The sequence below is a fragment of the Achroia grisella genome, unplaced genomic scaffold (assembly GCF_030625045.1).
Source record: "Achroia grisella isolate CSIRO2021 unplaced genomic scaffold, CSIRO_AGI_Agris_v1 utg204, whole genome shotgun sequence".
NCBI lineage: Eukaryota > Metazoa > Arthropoda > Insecta > Lepidoptera > Pyralidae > Achroia > Achroia grisella.
The window spans coordinates 2074146-2094274 of NW_026712703.1; the positions used below are offsets into that span (position 1 = coordinate 2074146).

General features: G+C 29.6%; 1 protein-coding gene across 1 annotated transcript in view; it reads left to right on the top strand.

Annotated features, from left to right (window-relative positions):
* Positions 1–4359: 4359 nt before the first annotated feature.
* Positions 4360–20129, top strand: part of LOC131842098 (uncharacterized) — a 91209-nt gene continuing 75439 nt past the window's right edge. Inside the window, exons 1-2 of the mRNA XM_059190601.1 lie at positions 4360–4426; positions 16351–16649. Of these exons, the coding sequence (XP_059046584.1) occupies positions 16577–16649 (73 nt within the window). The 5' untranslated portion in view covers positions 4360–4426; positions 16351–16576. The remainder of the gene's footprint in view (positions 4427–16350; positions 16650–20129) is intronic.

The window sequence follows — 20129 nt, forward strand, 5'->3', positions numbered from 1 at the left end:
ATTTATTTTTTTTTACAATTTATAAATGTATATATACATATAAGCAAACATAATAGTTTGTTGTATGAAAAATTTGAGAACGATATATGGTAAACGGTTGTGAAGGTATTGAATAAAAAAAGAGGTGTTCCAGTTATTGATTTTTTTAAATAATGAACAAATACTGTTCTTTACAACTATAATACGTCCAAGTGTAATAATAATAAAATTTTAAGTTATCGAGTTGAGGGATTTAAAAATTGTATTAGTCAGACATTTAATATTTCTTTACAAGTCGCTTGCTTGGATATCTCAAAACTTACACACTACCAAAATTACACTACTGAAAATTAATATTTTGCTCATTGACTAATTTATACACTGAGTAGATTAACTCTTTCATATTCAAATAAATAAATAAAAAGTGTTTAAATGCTATTTAGATACATTCTCTACAAACATAAATTATATAAATTTTGGAAAAGTATATCATTGGCTTTAAAGCAAAAAGCTAAAGCAGTTAAACAAGATCAATAGATATAGTTAACAAATGTCAGTTATTTCCTAACATTACTCGATTTTTATTACGGTGAGTCACAAGCTGCATCACGATCTCATGAGAATTTGTCTCAGGTCAATCCTCTAAAGTCAGTATGTAGATTTAGAATTGCAACGTCTGATATACTAAAATATAGTGGCTCGCCGTGGCGATATGTACGGAGAGTTTATTGTGCAAAAGAATTAATCGGACAACTTGTTTTCTAGTTAAACGATTCGGCTAGACCTTTCCAAATTATCAAAGTAACTCAGAATGGTTGCTCTTGGTGATAACCTACTAGTACCTAATAGTTCATTGACTCAGACAACCAACATTCAGCCCTAAAAGATTACAAAAAATAGAGCATTGGCGACGGCACAAATACCGGCAGTACTAGAGCCTAGTGGCATTGTCCGCGAAGACGGGAAACGGCCTGACGGTATGACCCTGGTCCCGTGGAAACTCGGAAAATGTTTAGTATGGGATGCCACGTGTGTGGATACATTGGCACCAAGTCATGTGTCTGGATCGTCCTCTCGTCCTGGCACGGCAGCAACAAAGGCGGCAATTTTAAAAAGACGAAAATTAAGGAATCTGGAGGGTTCGTATTGGTTTTTACCATTTGCCGTGGAGACGTTGGGCCCATGGAGCCCGGAAGCCAAATTGTTTTTAACATATATTTCAGCGCGGCTCATTGAGGTTACTTGTGACCCGAGAGCTGGTAGCTATTTTGCCCAAAGGCTAAGTATGGCCATTCAAAGAGGCAACGCTGCCAGTGTCTTGGGTACGCTGCCTCGATGTGCCGCGTTGGATTACAATGATTGTTTTTTGTAATTGTTTATATAGAAAATTGATATTGCGGTGTTTGATAATTTAGAATGTTAGCATATATGTTTTATTACAAAAAATTAACACTACTATGTTATATTTTTCTATGTCTAATTTAAGTTAGGTCGGTACAATTTTTCTTTAATTGTAGTACAATTTCACATTATACAATTTCAAGTATTATAAACGTAAATATTGATCTTGTGTGAAACAAGAGGATGAATCTTTGTGCAGACGAAATCTCAAATAATCACTAGTTATATTATAAACCTTTTTACCTCTAAACGGCTGAACAGATATTAATGAAATTTGACGTGAAAATACATTTATCACGAGTACGGCCGTAAATTAAACTTTTATTTTTTAAAAGTAGATAACCTCGTATTTGTTTTTTTTATAAATTATTTGAGCTTTTCATTAATTCTTTATATATTTCTTTCGAATTATTAAACTGTATCCATTCTATAATCTGTAGGTTTAATGTCCATTTAGATATTGTCTGACTGAACATATAAATACCTTCATAATAAATAAATAGCCACGTTTTATTACCTACTGCTATTTGCATTACGGGGAAAAAGGCTGTATATTAAACTCACCGCAAGCAGCGCACATATTTTTAAATTTAATTCAGACATTAGTTAGCCAACAGCGGACAAGGTAACATCTAAGCACTTTATTGTACAAAAGCACGGAATGATACGAAGATTATATTTGTAAGCAAATATGTATAACGCAGACAAATTTTAAATATTAAATAACAGGATAAAAATTCAGTGGTTAGTCAGAAAGTTGATACAGCAAAATCTAGTTCTAAACCTTTACAAGTGTAAGATCTCGTTCATCCAGGAAGCCAACAATATCAAAATTCAATGTGCTTTCAAAATGAAACAAATATTTTTTTTAAATTAGCTTGTCTATCTATTCATTACAATATGATTAAATAATCGTATTTCAATATTTTTTATCTATACCTTTGTTAATAATGTAAAAAGAGTGAGTGCTTTAGTTACAAAGAAAGTAAACTTCGGAACTATTGTATTGATTTGAGAAATTCTATGTTAATTGTCGTAACAAAGTAGGTCCGAGGTGGTCCGAGTAAGTAGTTTATTAAATAATTATGTTTGATTGATGAAGTAAATAGTAAATTAATCTTACGTTGAGTAAATTACCGTTATGGTAATGAAGTTCAAAACACTGATTGTTAAATTGTCTGTTTGCATATGATTTTATGTACACTAATCTCAAAATAGCTTTACTGGTTTGGGTGCGATTTCAAGTAATGTATTTTGTAAGATTAACTTAAAACTTATATTTTGTTTTATTTGAAACAACTTACAAACAAATACTTGTAGGTACTTATTTTATTGAACTTCAACAATTCATTCATATCTAAATAAAAGACGAGAAATAAATACATAGCAGGTAAAATGTTTAAAGAGATTGGTTTATTAAATTTATACATCGTAAAAATTTATATTGCGGATTGAGATTGCACTTCCGGGCTTAGATATTTTTGTAGGAAACATTCTATGAAATTTTCAAAGTTACGATTGGTTACAATTGTAAACGCGGTATCTTACTGTAAGGCAGGCACTACGTAAAGAACATGAAAGCACGCCCACACGGCCTTTGATATATAACTACGAGTTTGCGAAAATATATCAAAGTACGTTATCATTAAAAGTTTGAGTTTAACCCACTCATTAAGTAGATACTCATTTAGTATAAACGTATCTGATTTTACTTAATATTATTTTGGAAAGATTGTATATAAATATACTATTTTCGCTTAGTCTCTAACTTTTACTGTGCTTATTCAATAAAATAGGCACTTATTCAAGTATTAAAATTTATTATCTTAAATTTATATCTAAAATAAACTTAGACTGATTATTTGCTTGTATTTTTTCTTAAATTAGGTGTACCTCTTTTACTATATATCACTTTTAACAATCTTGCAAGCATTTTAGTGAAATATTTACTCAAATGATTCCTATTTATTTTTAATGTTTTTACATTGTTTTTACTAGTAACATTATATTATCCATTATCTTTGATAAATAAAAGATGATAATTTTATTATTAGTTTCTTCACAAATATGTCAATTTTAAATTACTATTAGGTTATTATTATATTTTATGAAAACTAAAAATATGCCTATGTTCCAAACATGTTTGATGAAATAAAGGAGAGCCCCTGCTCACATATGTTTATACAAAGAATAAATTACTACCACCTTGAATAAATGTATTCAAGGTGGTAGTAATTAATACCTTTTATTGCTATATATTTTCAAAAGACCGATATAAAAAATAACAACTCTTATGCATAAACTAACAGTTTATGCATAAGAGTTGTTATTTTTGTTACTATACAATTTATTTATTATGATAGTGAGGGCATAATTTTATATATAAGTCAGAATTCATAATTATATAAGAAAAATATTATGTTCTTCAACTTAATTTAATAATTAGTAAGCGATTACTTCTCAAATACAAGTTACTTCTGTATTAGGAGACTAAGTAGTAATTTTTGGACGGTTGCTTATAACAGGTACTACATGAATTTTCGATGTATACACCGTCTATAGTTTTAAATATGAGTAGTGAGTAATAATCACTTAGTTCATAAGCAGTTACAATATCACTTAAATCATTACATTGTCTTTTGACGTCTATAGATATGCAGGTGATATAAAGTTTTATGCATTATTATTAATATGTAATTGGTTGCTTTATATTATTGTGAACAAACTATAAAACAAATTGATATAAAACTTACTCAAAGATAAAACAAAACATTAAATTGACTAATTTTGTATCTTAAATGTACTGCACATTAAGATCCACAGTTTAACTTTCTCATATCGAAATAACAAAGTGAAAAATTGGGTCGAGTTTATATCGAGAGTCCAATAGTAATTTCGCCCAGTTCAATGAATGGGCGGGAAGCGCAGTCGCCCACGCTCCGTCGAGCGCGCGAACGTTCGAAGCAAATATCAGTAGCGCACCCCTCAACAAGTGGGCTAGCAAATATTCTCTATAAGTTCGGCGGCGTAATAAAAATAATAAAAAGTACAAATATTTATCATTTAATAATTGAGGTAATTTTTGTGAAGTTTTTTTTTAAAGTGAAAGTAACTTTTTTTTGTGAGAAGTGAAATACCACGGTGATTTTATGGAAAGCACGCGTAAGGTGAAATTTTTGACGCAGAACAAAATTAGGCGGCGGTTGCATAAATTATTCATTCATAATCCTTTGGCTTAATAAGATTTTATCAGTTATACAAACAACAAAGATGCGTCTTAAAAGGTTATAGGTAACAACCACGAACGTTTTAAATCCTTTGTTAGCAGATAACACGTTTGGTATTAAACTAGTTCGTAAAAAAATTATAAAAAGTTGCGTTAGTTAGCTATATTACACGGAAATATTATACTTTTATTTGTATAATTCGATTTGTAGTTGAATTACATTTCATATGCAAAGAACACAAGTAGCCTTGCAGATTTTTGCAAATAATATAAAACTTAGTTATTTCTTTCGGAGTTACTCAGTGAATTCGAGTAAATAGTATAATGTGTGTTAGTATAAGATGTTATCAGTATACCATGTTTTATGAGTTAGAATAGAGTCCCAATTCGTATTTAAACATGAAATACCAAATATTTGTTACTTAGTCATGTTTAACCAACCTTATTTTTTCACATTAACAATATTATCTCAAGAGTAGTACTATAAAAAGGTGCAACTCTTTTGAAATCAATATTAAATATTAAAAAAATATTTTTGTATAGGTAAGGATAAGTAGATTTTAGTTAATTTTTAAGGGCTCCAAAACTAAAATATTTTATGTATATTCTGTCTGTTAGACAGATCAACTCTTAATCTTCATCTGAACGAAGTCAGGTCCTGACTACCATTATAAGTAATAAGTCCTTATTGTACTAGCACTATGCTACTATTACTTTATAATTTCATAGCTACGATTTATGGTGTGTATATACAATGTAAAATATAACAATAAACTAAATACATTTATATAGCATAGACAACATAATATTACATGTCCATACATATTTCTTAGTACCGCATACATTCTCTATATACATGTTATGTATAGTAGATAAATCTAATACTAGCATCCAAATTTCTTATAATATGTTTGTAATAGATAATTTGATTTACTTATAGTATCTAAAGAGGAGAATGAAAATTTAATACTAATACAATTTCGTAGTCTTACGTGAAAACTATTGCAATAAAATCTTCTTTTATTGTATAAAAATGTATATGCAAATAACAGGAGAATATACTTTTTTAATCAATAAACCTATCCATCGCAATGGGTAAAAATACAAATCTAAAACTCTAGATAACTAAAGCTAAAATTTTCCAGTTCAGCTGAAAATGTTTCTACATTTTTAGCAGATCTAGTAGTGATCGAAATTTAATTTCTAACAAGCACTACAAAATAACAAAGTGAAAAAATATTTTTAACATCGGAACGAAATGCGAATTGCGAAAGATGCATGCAAAATTCTCTTGGAAAAGAAATATAAGAGAAACAGTAGCGTGCAAATGAAGCGATACTTTTATATTGAATTTAAACTTCAACTGCAGAAATCAGAACCAATCATTTGAAGATGCCAAGTTATACCAAAAGATGTTTTTAATTAATTAAATACGTTTCAAAGAATATATTACAATGTGCAATTTAGTATTAAACAATTAATATACATAATTAAAACTATATATATACTGTCGCATAGCATAATTATGAGTATATTCGAAAAAGATGAGAAAAGCAAGATAAATAAAATGCTTACAAAGTCAGTTTGCAAAGGAGTACATAAAAAGTCTAAATTACGCATGGTATTTAAAAAATAGTTATTGTTATCTCAATATTACTATACAAATACATATACACATAATTTAAATTAAAAAACTTCATTAGACTCAATATTGATCTAATTAACAAATAGTTAAGAGCTTGTAAGTATAAATTTATATATTATATATAGTATTATATAGATAAGTATTTAATTAATTTACTGGCTTTTGTCAACAATTATAATTATTATTGTTTACAAAAGGTAATTGAACATCTATGGTACATATCCATATGTTATCATGAATTATTTATGTATGTACTTAGGTGAGTGACATGGGTACGTCAAGCTTACTAATTGACTTTACCTGATGGTGGTATCGCTTTAGCATAATTTAGTTTCAATCTAAGTGTAAGGCTAAGCTATACCACAGATAACCTAATATTACATAGATGTACCTACCTATAGTGGAAAAATACATAAATAGTGAAAAGAAATACTTACATGTAAAGATTGGTGTAGATAATTCTATGTATGTCATAAAGCTAACTACATACCATTAACTTTATTCGTATATACAATAGATATACAAAGTTTTACTTGTTAAGTTTTTTTTAGAGTACTAGCCTGTATTTTGTTACTGAGTAAAGTGGATTATGGTTTGAAATTGATTACAAATGACAATGCCAATCCAAAATCATCATAAAATGTGTCGTAGGTGATATAAAATTCTCCGTGACCGTATTTGCATAATAATTATATTACAAATAATACACAGCACGATTTTATTTGACTTAAATTACATACAGCAATGATAGGCCTCTGTATTAATACTATAGCTAAACAAAGCGAAGCTCATCCATAAGAAATTTATTAAGAAAGGTTCCGAATAGGCCTTCGGAAAGTAATGGCTACCGGAACCGAGAATGGGAGGAACAAAAGATACGCGGCCAACCGCACTTTACCAACGTTCGTTAACGAACTGGCTGGCCCTTAGTGAAACAAAAAAATATTTGAATACCTATAGTAATTACTTTCTTGGCGATAATTTAAAAACCCTCTTCGTTGGATATAACTGTAATTTATTTAAGATCCCCATTTTGCTCACCTTTTCCATTCTTTATTTAATGTATCGTACCCAAAATTTTAAAATGTATCATCTCATGATCAAATCATGTCTGAAACAAACGTACATTTTAAAAGAATATAATTCAAGTAAATTATTAATGGGAAAGAAATTATTATTAAGTGCCATTTATTAGTTTTCTAAATACGTTGAAGCGTTTACAGTAGAGTTCTTCAGGGGTTACGGTATGTTTTTAGGCGCTACCTAAGGGCAAATATTTCCTTTCATAAAATCGAAGGAGGCCATACTAAAAATCTCGAAGGAAATCCTCAATTCTAATGGCTACAGTTTGTAACATAATTATGAAACAGTTTGTTGTTACGCTTTAGAATATTAGATGCGCTCTATACAATTCTGTTTCAGTTATATCAAATGTTTTCAATTTACGAAAAACAAGTCGTGGAATGTTCTTACGTAGTTATTTTAAGTTTCAAACTGAATCTTACCAATATACACCCGATAGTCTAGTTGTCAAATCCAATAAAAAGTCAAGAATAAAATAACCATTGATACTATTCTTTACATATAAATATAAAGTGTACTTTATAAAATAAAAGTTATATTGTTATAAAGCATTTATAATAGAAAATAATAAGTTTAATTTATTCAAACAATTTAAAATTAAAATATTAAACATTTTTAGTGTGTAAATAACAATGAATTTTAAACCTTCAAATTTACTATTATTTATCATTAAGTGATGGAATACAAAAATTCGTTGTAATTATTCACATAACGGTAAATAATAACAAAACTAATATTTTTTTAAACTAAATACTAAATTATATTTATCCCTAAGAAACAGTCATGAGGTTATCAAATAATTTATACTAAACTTTATCATACACTAGGTCCACAGATATTCCCAACGGAAATTATATTAAAAGACTTAGGACTTAAAATTGTTTATTAAAGTTAAATATAAAACCAGTTTTATAATTTAAAATATACCAGAACGAGGTGTTTGCCTCGTTCTGGTATATAAAACACATATCACGCATCTACACAAATAGTGTCACTAAATATTTTTTTTTCTTTTAAAGGTAATGCGTAACCTTACAAAACTGAAATGTCTAGAAGCATCTCCTCGCTACTTACACTTTTGTACGTAGTAGTTTTTCTATTTAACTTGTTAGGTTTATATCTAGTATTGGGTGTACCTGTCAAGGTCCAACTGGTATCGTACGTGAAGCCATTACCACGTAGAACGTGAAATACGACATAAACGTACGAGTTACGGCTCTGGTCGTTTCTATAGCCCATATAATGCGCCCTAGCTACGATAAATTGAAATTGGTACATTTATCATCGTGCCGTTTGATTGTGTTTTTTATTGCATCGAGATGGCCAATGCAATCTCTGATACAAGAGGCCTGATATATTAATCTCTACCGAGGCAGACTTTGTACGACGCAGAGTTGACAGATCTATTGAAAACTACCGTAAAAGGAGCAGGCGCAAGGGAAGTAAGATTTCTTAATATATTAATATTATATTTGTCTTAGCTCATACACGCTTTTAGCGTTAACATATTCTCTTTTACTACGTGTACTGTGCATTCCGCGATATGAGATGCTGAAAATGCATCGTATGTATATTTAAGTCTTTACCAAGGTGGATTATATCTCAGATTTTAAGTCGTTTAGTAAGACAAGATAATACCAACCCACACTCATACTTTGTTTTTGTCATACCAAACATCGGACATTATGCTAAAATATCGAACAGTTCAAATTGGGCTTTACGAGTAGGTATGTGTCTCAATACTCAGGAAATATACAACATAACAGTGTAATGTGTTGTTTATGCATATAGACGACGGTTGCCACTTACCATCAGGTGGGCTGCAAAGCATTATTTTTTTCATTTAACTGAACAAGCAAACGCCAGTAATTTGCCTTTCCAATTCCATATGAAAAAAAATATGTGCTAGATTAATATCGCTGATTAATATATTGATAATGACTTAGGTACTGATTGTAAAACATTTATATAGCCGAATTTTTTAAAGTGAACTGGACTTTATTCCCTGTTATAAAAATATTTTTTATTTACTGAAAACTATGTAGTTTTTTCTGCAACATATTGACCATACATGTCATGATACGAAGGTATTTCAATTAGATAATTTCATGAACATGTTTGTCTTGATATGTCATTTTATGGTAAGTATTAAGTGGCACGTAACTATGTAGATATTGTAGTTTAATATATAAAAATATATGCTGTAATATACCTAAATAATACTATTGTATACCATAGTATAGTATAACACATAATTTCTGCCAAGTATCAAATAGTTGTATAACTTATTTAAGGCTATGTTGAAAGTTTACGAGATGTTATGGCGTTTGATACCAAAATTTGTATTAAGGAAGAATGTTTCTGATACGAGTGTTTTGAGAATGCATTTCTCAGGCTTTCCAATATTTTAATAACGGTAACCCCAAAATATCGCAAGCAGATTTTGTCATACAAGGTCGACTGCCTGAATAGTCTTATCTATAGGTTCATTCTTTAAATATGGAGCATCCTCGAATGGCATATTAAAGTAATGCTTATATTCATATTACAAGAGCGAGGTAAAATGCTTTATGCGCTACTTGTTTTATCGTCAAGAAAGGCGTATATTATACTTATATTATAAAAAAGAAGACACGGGATTACAACAATGACTTCCAGGACTCAATAGTGAAACCGTTATACAGAAAACATTTAAACAAATGTACATATTTATAATAAACAATTTACAGTTAACAATTCGGGACAAATTTAAATCTAAAATATCAAATTATATAGTGAAATTCTATTTGTTATGCAGAATTTGGTGGCGCGATGGCAAAGTTTTATTAGCTTTCAGTAACTGGGACGGACTAAACTCGTAGTAGTTACCTTACGGTGTAGCGACGTGTTTCTCAGTTATGTTTTGTTCACAATAGTTTTGGAATACGATACGACCCATTTTACTATATATTATGAAGCTCTTGCGGAACTATCGTACTCGTTCGACACTGAAGTATTGTATTCAGATCTGTCTTTAGTCATTTTAAGAAAACAGATATCTTTGACGTTATCATATTTTACATGAAATAGTGTTACCACATTTATACAATCTAAAATGTAATTCACAGTTATAAAACATATAAGTAGATCTGATCTCATCTGAGATCGGGGGAAAATCTACAAATTATAAATACTGAAGATAATAAATTAATTGGGACCGAATATTTTCATATTTTTAAGAATAATAGACTTGGGCATTTTTATAATTCCGAAACGTCAGAATTAAATGATAATACTTACAATAGCTTAAAAATATACTAATATATTAAATAAAATATAATATATAATACTTTTATTACGTATACCAGAATCTGAGTGATTTAATATATTGATTTCAACAATTAATTTGTATACGACGGGACGCAAAGGCCGATTTATTAAAATACTAACAAAATTCGTGTCCGTTTTAAAAATATTATCGTTTTTATAAACAATATGAAGTACTAATCAAAAAGCCTCCACCCCAACACTCCAAAGTATAAATCTTATATATAATTCGTAAATTAATTTCTTGTGTATAATTAGGTGTTGTGTTTTATTGTTAATCAAGCCATTCATTAGACCGCTGTTGGACAAAGGCCTTTTATAGTGTGAATTTGGACCCCTATTCCATCACGAAGGTGAGTTTTGTTTCACAAGTCACCCTCTATTGTTCATTACTTTGTAGAAGATCCCTCTATATACTTATATTTATCTCCCTTCGCCCAATAAATATAAGTTTCAGATTTCCTCCTTTACTATTATGAGTTTGTATTGCATAAATAAAAATGTAGTAAAAATATAATTTTTTAAGCTGTTTCCAAACCTTGTACATATATAGTGTTGCTTTTATATATTATTATTAGTTTATATACTCTGGATAAGTTAGGGTAGGCTAATAATACTAGATATGATAACACATGACAAACTGCAACAATAAGTACAGGTATGAAGTCTTTGCACAAAGTCTACCCGTGGTATTCTATAATTGCACCTATATAAGCTACCAAACAACTTACTCTGTAAGATGTGTTTCGGTTTAAAGGTGAAATATGATAGTGAAATAACAGGGTACGAAGTCTTGGCGCCTTAGTCTTCCAGAATGGCAACGCTTGATGGATACAGTAAGGTCTCGGAACGATTTGATTTGCGTGATGCTATGCTTGTGTTATTGTGTCTAAAAAAAGTATTTGAAGTTTTTATTTAATTTTATATAGATAATTATTTTTATTTGGTGTATATAGATATCTAATACTTGAACTGCTGTTCTTACTATTTCATAAGTAATAAAAAAATAAACAATTTATAAATTCAGTATAGACTGTAGATTCTCAATGTAGCAAACTTATAAAACTCAATTTATAGAACTACAATCCAATGCGGCAAAGGCGAGCCGGGCCAATTAAAAAGTAGAATATTATTTATTAAATTAGTTTAGTAATGACATAACTTTGAAACTGTATGAAACTATTACAGCTAAATATATAATGGGTAGTAATTGTCCTTGCCAACTTTATAGTATGGTATTATTTATTTACTCCTGTGTTTGAAACAATGATGATTAATCAATTAATTTTTTTTTTACAATTACAAATTTTTAAATTGAGTATTGTGACTTAATAATCAATGAACGATGTAGGTGTACTTTTGTATACGAGTACAAAATCTCAATCAATAAATAAGTATAAATCTGTATACATACAATAACATTTTCTTGTTCATTAACGCTGGTTTTCCCTAATAAACCCTAACGAACCGAGCTAAGTCCCCATAGACTCTCATGTAGAAAAAACATATGTTAACGCGATTCCTCGTACTTCGTGTGTATATTTAGGTAGTTGTGGCCTTTTATGAAGCTTCTAACTAAGATGCGTTGAAAGGAACATTCAAGTCAATAGGGTGTTACCATTACCTAGTTGTATGCGTGTGTGTCGCTGCGTCACACATTTTGGCGACGCCTTGTTGCTTAGTCACGCGAGGTTTTTGTTCAATTTTATAAACGACCACCCTACCCTTGCTACTGTACAATAATAATACATGTACGATACTATATAAGAGTTGCAATTTTGTACTGAACCGTTGGTGGTAGTTTTCATAAGTACATCAATTTATTATTCTTTCGCCCGGTACATTTTTAAATCGTAATTTATGAACGACTTCCGTGCAGACGACTCCGACTTTTGGTTTTCAGATCAGGTTAGGCAAATTTATGAAGGTGTCTATTGGGTTTGCAAGGATTCACATCGTTTCATAATATTATTTTATTTATACAAAAAAATATGTATTCAAATAGCCTGATTAAGTATAAAACTACTTTTATCACAATAATTTTAGACCTGAGTATGTATATCAATTAGGGAATTGTATACTGATATTATGAAGAACGGATCTGCGTTTATTAAATTAACTAGAAACTAGCTTTGTAAAAGAAGGATCCTTATAAAATATTATTTTATACTATATTCAATACACAGTAGTAAGTAATGTTATTATGTACATCAAGAATTTAGTAATACACTAATTTTTATCACATGTACGGAAACTGTGCTACTACCATGCTCTTTTTTAACATGAATAACATAAATATACGATAGAAAGTTGACCTACATACAGATTGCAAGCTTCACTCAGTATGCAATATGAAAAATGGTAGGTAATAGTCACCTAAGAACAAGTACCATACAAATTGCATAAAGAATCTGTCTTTCGATGTTAAAATTAAGATTATCAATTGTACTAAAAAAATAAGTATTCAACAAAGCAATACTCACGCGGCAATTAGTTTCGCATGGAAAATAAACATAAATTTTAACAAGGGTTATTTGAGACTAACCTGACAGTAAATAAAACAATACGCTTACACAAGATATAAAATATCATCATCAGCCCACTACAGTCCACAGCTGTACATAGGCCTCTTCCAAGGCACGCCAGTGGGCACGATCTTCAGTTTTCCTTCTCATCCAGTTACTACCCGCAACCCTACGTATGTGGTCGCTCCACCTAGCTGCGGCGCGTCCTACACTACGTTAGCCAAATCGCGGTCTCCACTCCTATTTATCGTTATGACTTATGATGCCGAATATAAAATATCAAACTGACATTATTCACATTCTTGAAGATCGTTCAAAATTTCTACAAATATACGTATATGTCTAGTGATTGTGACATAATGATTAATCTATCCTTGCTTGTTCTAAACAAATATCCACCGTATCTATACACCCAATAAAAATGAAACTGATCGTTATCTGTTACCGTTTGTACATGAAATACATATATATGAGACATATTAAGTCTTTTTCAACGTAATGAAACCTAAATCAATTATTATTAGAATTTTTCTGATAATAATTCTAATTCTATAAATCTGTGCGTTTGTGCGCGTGTAACCACACACAGCTTAACCGAATTGGATGCGGTTTTCGCTAATATACATCAGCATAAACTTCAGCACTTAAATCGGTTATTGGTGGCATACCACCAATAACCGATTTGAGTATAAAATTAACAGCATAGCAAAACAAGCATAAGATTGTATGTGAAGCTTACTTCACATGCAATTTTATGCTTGTTTTATTCCAATACGGTCAATAAAGACAAAACTGTTATATGGGTATGAAGTCGTGGACTCAGCTAATCATATATAGAACTCTTCAATACTTACTGTATTGTATAAGTACTTACTCTTGGGATTATAATATTCTGTCATAGTTTATAACAAAGAAAATATTTTCTTTACCTTTCTAATGGGCAGAGTATCGATATTGTGTGGGAGTCGCATTCATATTGTCTTATATACTAAATTGTTTCTATAATCCCTCTAGGGAGTAAAACGATACAATAATACAAATCTATTTACGTATTATTTGTATTCTAAAAGTAACCTTTGTCTACAGAAAGGTAACATGAGTGTGCGAATGTGAGCTTTTTATATATTATATACTTTCGTACTTACGACTTTACCACATATAAATAAAATATAAATAAATGTTTTACATAATTGCCGAAGACACTAAATTATTCTAGTTGTTTCTTATATAAAATTCAGTTTATTTTAAGTTTCTTTTTCTAATTAATTGAATGACATTATTTACCACGGATACACAACAAAATATGTTGTACCACTCATACATAGCCATTTTTAAATATTAAGGCATCCTACGTACTCTATAAATAATTATAATTATATATCTCATTCCTTTTAGATACTAAAAATATTGGTCGTATGCCACTATTTCTGTCGCATTATAGTTTTTCTATAACGACAATGAACTACCACATAATCCTATGTAATGTCGTACACATAAATGAGGTTTGTTTGTTTTCTTTTAAGCCTTTGTCTCGACCGACTTAACCAGTCATAAAGAAATGTAGCGTATGGGTACATAGCATTTGGAACGAAGAAGGGTTTATAAGAAAGTTTTCTATATTTTCTTGATTATTTATAATATCGCAGAAGAAATCGTGGATTAATTTTATGTTATAATAATTTACAACCAAACCAATATTCAAAACAGAACTTCTCAAGGTTACCACTATCATTAGTGTTGTGACGTAGCCCAGTAAGTGGACCCAGCTGTATTTACGACCACATTTTACACCCCTAAGTCCAAAAATAAATAATTTCGACGTTTGTTTCACAATACCCGAAAAACTTTTACGTATATATTGAAGCACCCTCATTTGGAAACCTCCTGTCCGAAGTTTACGACACAAACAAGTTTTTTACTGTTCTCAAAAGAACAACGTGGCAATTCTGTGAATGCAATTAACCCACAACAGAAACAAACTTTTGTTGTGTTCCAGCCCTTTCAACCACAATTTATTTAGTTATAATACCCACTCATAATGTTTGAAGTCGTTTTCATTTATATTAGTATTTTCCAAAATGTTAGACTTCAGTCATGAAATTTTGTAACATTTTTACTGAAAATTTTTAACTTGGTTCGCTGAATGATGCACAACTGAGTAGAAATCTTTTATTCAAAAAACGTTATAGTTTCAGTAAATTTTAAATATGAATCATAGTATATTAGTTACATTATACAAAATAATACCATGAAACAACACTTTAATGTTATGTAGTATGTCAGTGAAAATTAGACATTAAAAAAATAGTTTTTAAAGTTACACCACTATTTTCGCATTTTTTCGCCCTTTACGTACACTTTAACAAAATTATTACTAGCAGTATAATATGTAACTATGTTTTAATAGAATTAATTCTAAGGGAACAACAACTTGCGTCCTTTCACGGCTCGTTCCACGCCTCGGAGGACCAATCATCGTTCATTTAGTGATAATTTACACCGAAATAACCAGCTGTTTATTAAATATATCCCACGTTTATTCCCTAGAGATTCGGGGGTATATATTTTAACATGTTAGGACGTTAGTATATAAATACGTATAAATTACTTTATACTTCTATAATATATGTATATATAGTTTATGGAGTCTGTTTTTTGAAATTATATCGTTTATCGTTAGACATATTAGCGTAAAATAAGTACTTAACTTAAGTAACAATGTGAAGTTTAGTAGACAGGATATAGAAGTAATAAAGACTATAGAATTTTTTTTTTATATCAGGTGTGAGGTTTCGTTATATTAAATACTTTCTTAAGATTTATAGAACAATCTTATATATAAAATTCTAGTGTCACAATGTTAGTTACCATACGTCTTGACCGAATTTTATAGCGATATTAGTACTTTAATTCATAGGGCAAAACAACGTCTGCTGGGTTAGCTATAGTAAGGAGTTTTAGTCTGAACTACGTATATTTATTTATATAGACATATCTCACAATCTTGAATACGCCAAAAATTATAGGTCAAAGTAATAATCTAATTCATTTATCCCATTTAATTCATTCTTATGTGTAACTGATAAAATCTTACGTATACTTATCCGTGTTAGATACTTCAGTAGTAGGTTTCATTTAATTGTGCTACCGCTGTATAAAATCACATTATACATTTTTTTTCCAAGGTTCAAATGTACAACATACATATGTTCATCAATATGTCTTAACGAATTATTTTTAATGTGAGAAGGACATGTTTTAGTCATGTTAATGCATAAACATGATCAAATATAAAATTACTAAACAGTGTAAAGAGTCAAACATGTGCATTTGAGAATAGACAAGTGAGTGGCTAGTATGTTTCCTGATAGAAGTTGATATCGAGCATCGAGATACAGCATCCACAGCAAGATGGTGGCGAGAGGAACGAGTCGGGTGCTGTCCATATTGTTCAGTACACTGCTACTGGGCAGAGCTATAGCAGGTAACCTTTTCTATAAAATTATTATATTTTAGTAATAGTTATCGTTACATATATTAATTTTCTGCAAGCACATTAAATTCTGATTCTATATGAAGTATATTAATTTTACTCATATACTTAATATATAATACATATAATATCCTTATCATTACAATCCACACAGCGTCATCTAGATCCAAGTTAAGCAGAGCTTGTGTTATGGGTACTAGACAATACTATACTGATAGATATACTTAGATTTTTTAAAATACATACATAATATACATAGAATACACCCAGACAAATACAAACAACTCATGAATACAAATGTTTCTACCGTGCGAGAAATCATACCCGCGACCGTCAGAAATGTGCTAAACAGGTTATCAAAATACACAAAGCATAAAACCTTACCTACTATCAGTACTTATACAAACCTAATACATATCTAGAAATCTAAAAATTAAGTGGTAGGTTTATTTTATAACGCATCTCTATTAGACTAGTGTATAGGACATAGTGAATTCAATTGGTTTAAAAGTTTAATCCAATCAAGTAACAAGTTTAGTAAATTATTAATCCGTAACTAATTAATAAATTAATCCAAAAAATTAATATAAATAACATAATTTTCATAAAACAGTTTCCTCGAGAGACCTATAGAAAAGTGATTCATTGCACGTAGCTTGGCCAAGGCTGAATGGCGCGATGAACTTAATGGCGTTATAATAATTTCTAAGTCAATTTATTTACATTAATGTCTTGGCTTTATAAACATAAAAAGTTTACAGTTGAATTAGAAATTTATTTTTATACTTTATACGTACAAGTTATTGCTTAGTTACACTGTGTTTATACATTAAAAGTAGGAAAGTAAGCTCTCATAACCTTAATTTTAGTTTGGGTGTTTGTTATGTAGATTAATTATGTATTTACAATAAATATTAGTATTTTTATCAGTTGTAAAGCATAAATCAAGCTTTGTCCTTTTTTTGCAACTACAAGGCGCTGTATATTTTCCTCGGTTATTATTATTAAAACCTTTAACCTTACTTTATTCTTGGTGAATTTGCCACAATGAGCTATCATTCTTCACTGGTGCACCGCTGCACCGCCAGCAAAGACATTAGTGCAAACAGGTGCAATCTTCTATTAAATATTACCGTAATTCATACATCTATAAATTTTTAAAGATTAAAAATCTGGATTTTTATATATCTATAATTAAGTAGAACGCCTAAACTGCGACCTCGATTAGTTCACGAGCCCTCATCAGTTATAAACTGCAAATCTGGATTGTGTATTATTTATATTTATTAACTAACCCAAAGAAATGTCAAATGCCACTTGTGAAAAAATCTATTCAGTCATTGGTGACTTTAACTTTAACTAATGCACCCTGCTCAAACTGTTGCACTTAAAAAAATTAATAGTGTCAATAAAATAAAAAATATATAAAACTATATAAACTTATTAAAAAATCAGAACAGTGATTTCATTCTTTATTATATCAGATACATAGCTTTTAATTTTATTTTTCCTTCAAGAGATAAGTAATTTACTATTAAATTAGTATATATCAGATGTCATATTACTTTTTTCTATAGCAAACTATATAGTTAGCTATAGAAAAAAGTAATATGAAAATCTATTCAAAAATATTTAGGAGTATATTTTTGTATAGATTTTATAGAACGAACACGAGACTTCAACCTACAGTATCTTCTTTTCTACCAAATTTTTTCTCGAAGCAGTTTTTGCGTTTGCCCGTGGGAATGAGTTTTTCCGCAATAAAATGTATTTACCTCATAATTTGGTGACCCGGTAGACTGCTATACAATATAGTTTAGTAGTTTTTGCCCGATATATATTTTATTTCGGAATATTTTCGTAGTGACACGTACCTTACAAAACAATATAAAGTTATTAGATGTAGTTGTAACGTGAGTAATTTTTCCTTTATGATCACTTAGTACAACAGTGGTAACTGTCGGAGCTTGCCAAATACTATAGCTTATATCACTATGAACATAAATTTCTTTAAATATATATGTGGTCAATTTTGTTTTCTTTCTTCATAGTTTCATTTTTTCAGGATTTTATTATCAAGTTTTATAATCTGAACATACGTTACAATTTTTATCTTCTGTAAATTATTAGTTATGGTTTAATGATTCATATTAAATATATTAATAAGTATATCTAGTTCACAATAAAAAAAAATGAAATGACACATTGCAAACTGTATGAAATTATTTCAATCAGTCGTCAACCTTTTGGTCTGGTTAGTGGAGCTAAATAAAGAACTTTTTTTTAACAAGGTAATCAATGAACTTGAATGGGTCCAAGTTTAGCAAGTGAGCCACAAAGGCTATGCCTATATAAATTCTGGGTAATTGAAATGAAACACGATATGTTTATTTTCGTTTGTATACCTGTGCACGTGGATTCAGAATGAGTAACAGCACAAACTGCGTATATAGCATCTGAATTTGTTTTAGCTAATTATAGGGTTACGTTAGACTAGGTAATTACATATGTGAAATTAAAGGAAAATGCCATAAAAGTTACATTTATTTTAACCTTTATCAGGCTGTCTGTGATCTGTCTGATTGTATGTAAGGATAAATTATATCATATTTATTAATTCGGATGTGTAAAACAATATTCATTTTTCTTCAGACACATTCTATATAAGTATTTTTACAAACTTTTTCATTTATGTTGCAGCTATATTAATATGTAAATTAACAGGTTATAAAAAATGCGTACGTACGGTTTTAAATAATCCGTAGGTACCTAACTGTTGGTGTACCTAATATAAATAAATCATAATTTCCATACCTTTATCCCATTATTTGAGGTCAGCGCAGTTTATTTTTCTCTACCAGAGATACTACTAGGTGAATTATGGTATAAATAATATTGTGACAAAAGTTTAATTTTTCTAGTTATATTTTCTTCAATTAGAATATATAATTAGAAGACTTAAACGTATTATACGTACTGCAATCATACATACGTAAATTTACAAAGCCAATTTTATTGTAATATATTATAGTTTTCAATCGAAATAAGACTCCCACTCAGGTATAGAGAAACCTTATATCAGTTCAACCTCATATCTGGCTCTTCCATTTCCATTAGCATATATGCTATTTAAAATAACAAAATATACATTAATTATCCAAAGAGTACTTACAAACAAAATAAGGGTTTAGTTCCAAATAAAAGTAAATTAAGATTTAAATTTTGCTATATCCCACACAGGCATTGCTATGCCTAGTAAATTATCCCAACATTCAATTGTAATAATGAAATGTATTTTACAAAATGTATGTAACGACCATTAGTAATGGAATGTCCACTATGTATCTTAAAAATATTTAGATTATAATTCACATGTAACTACCTACTTTTCGACGTTGTTTCTCTAAATTTATGTAGAAATACTCTCCAAGAAAGTTTGAGTTAGCAAACAACAAACAAAAACTTTATGCT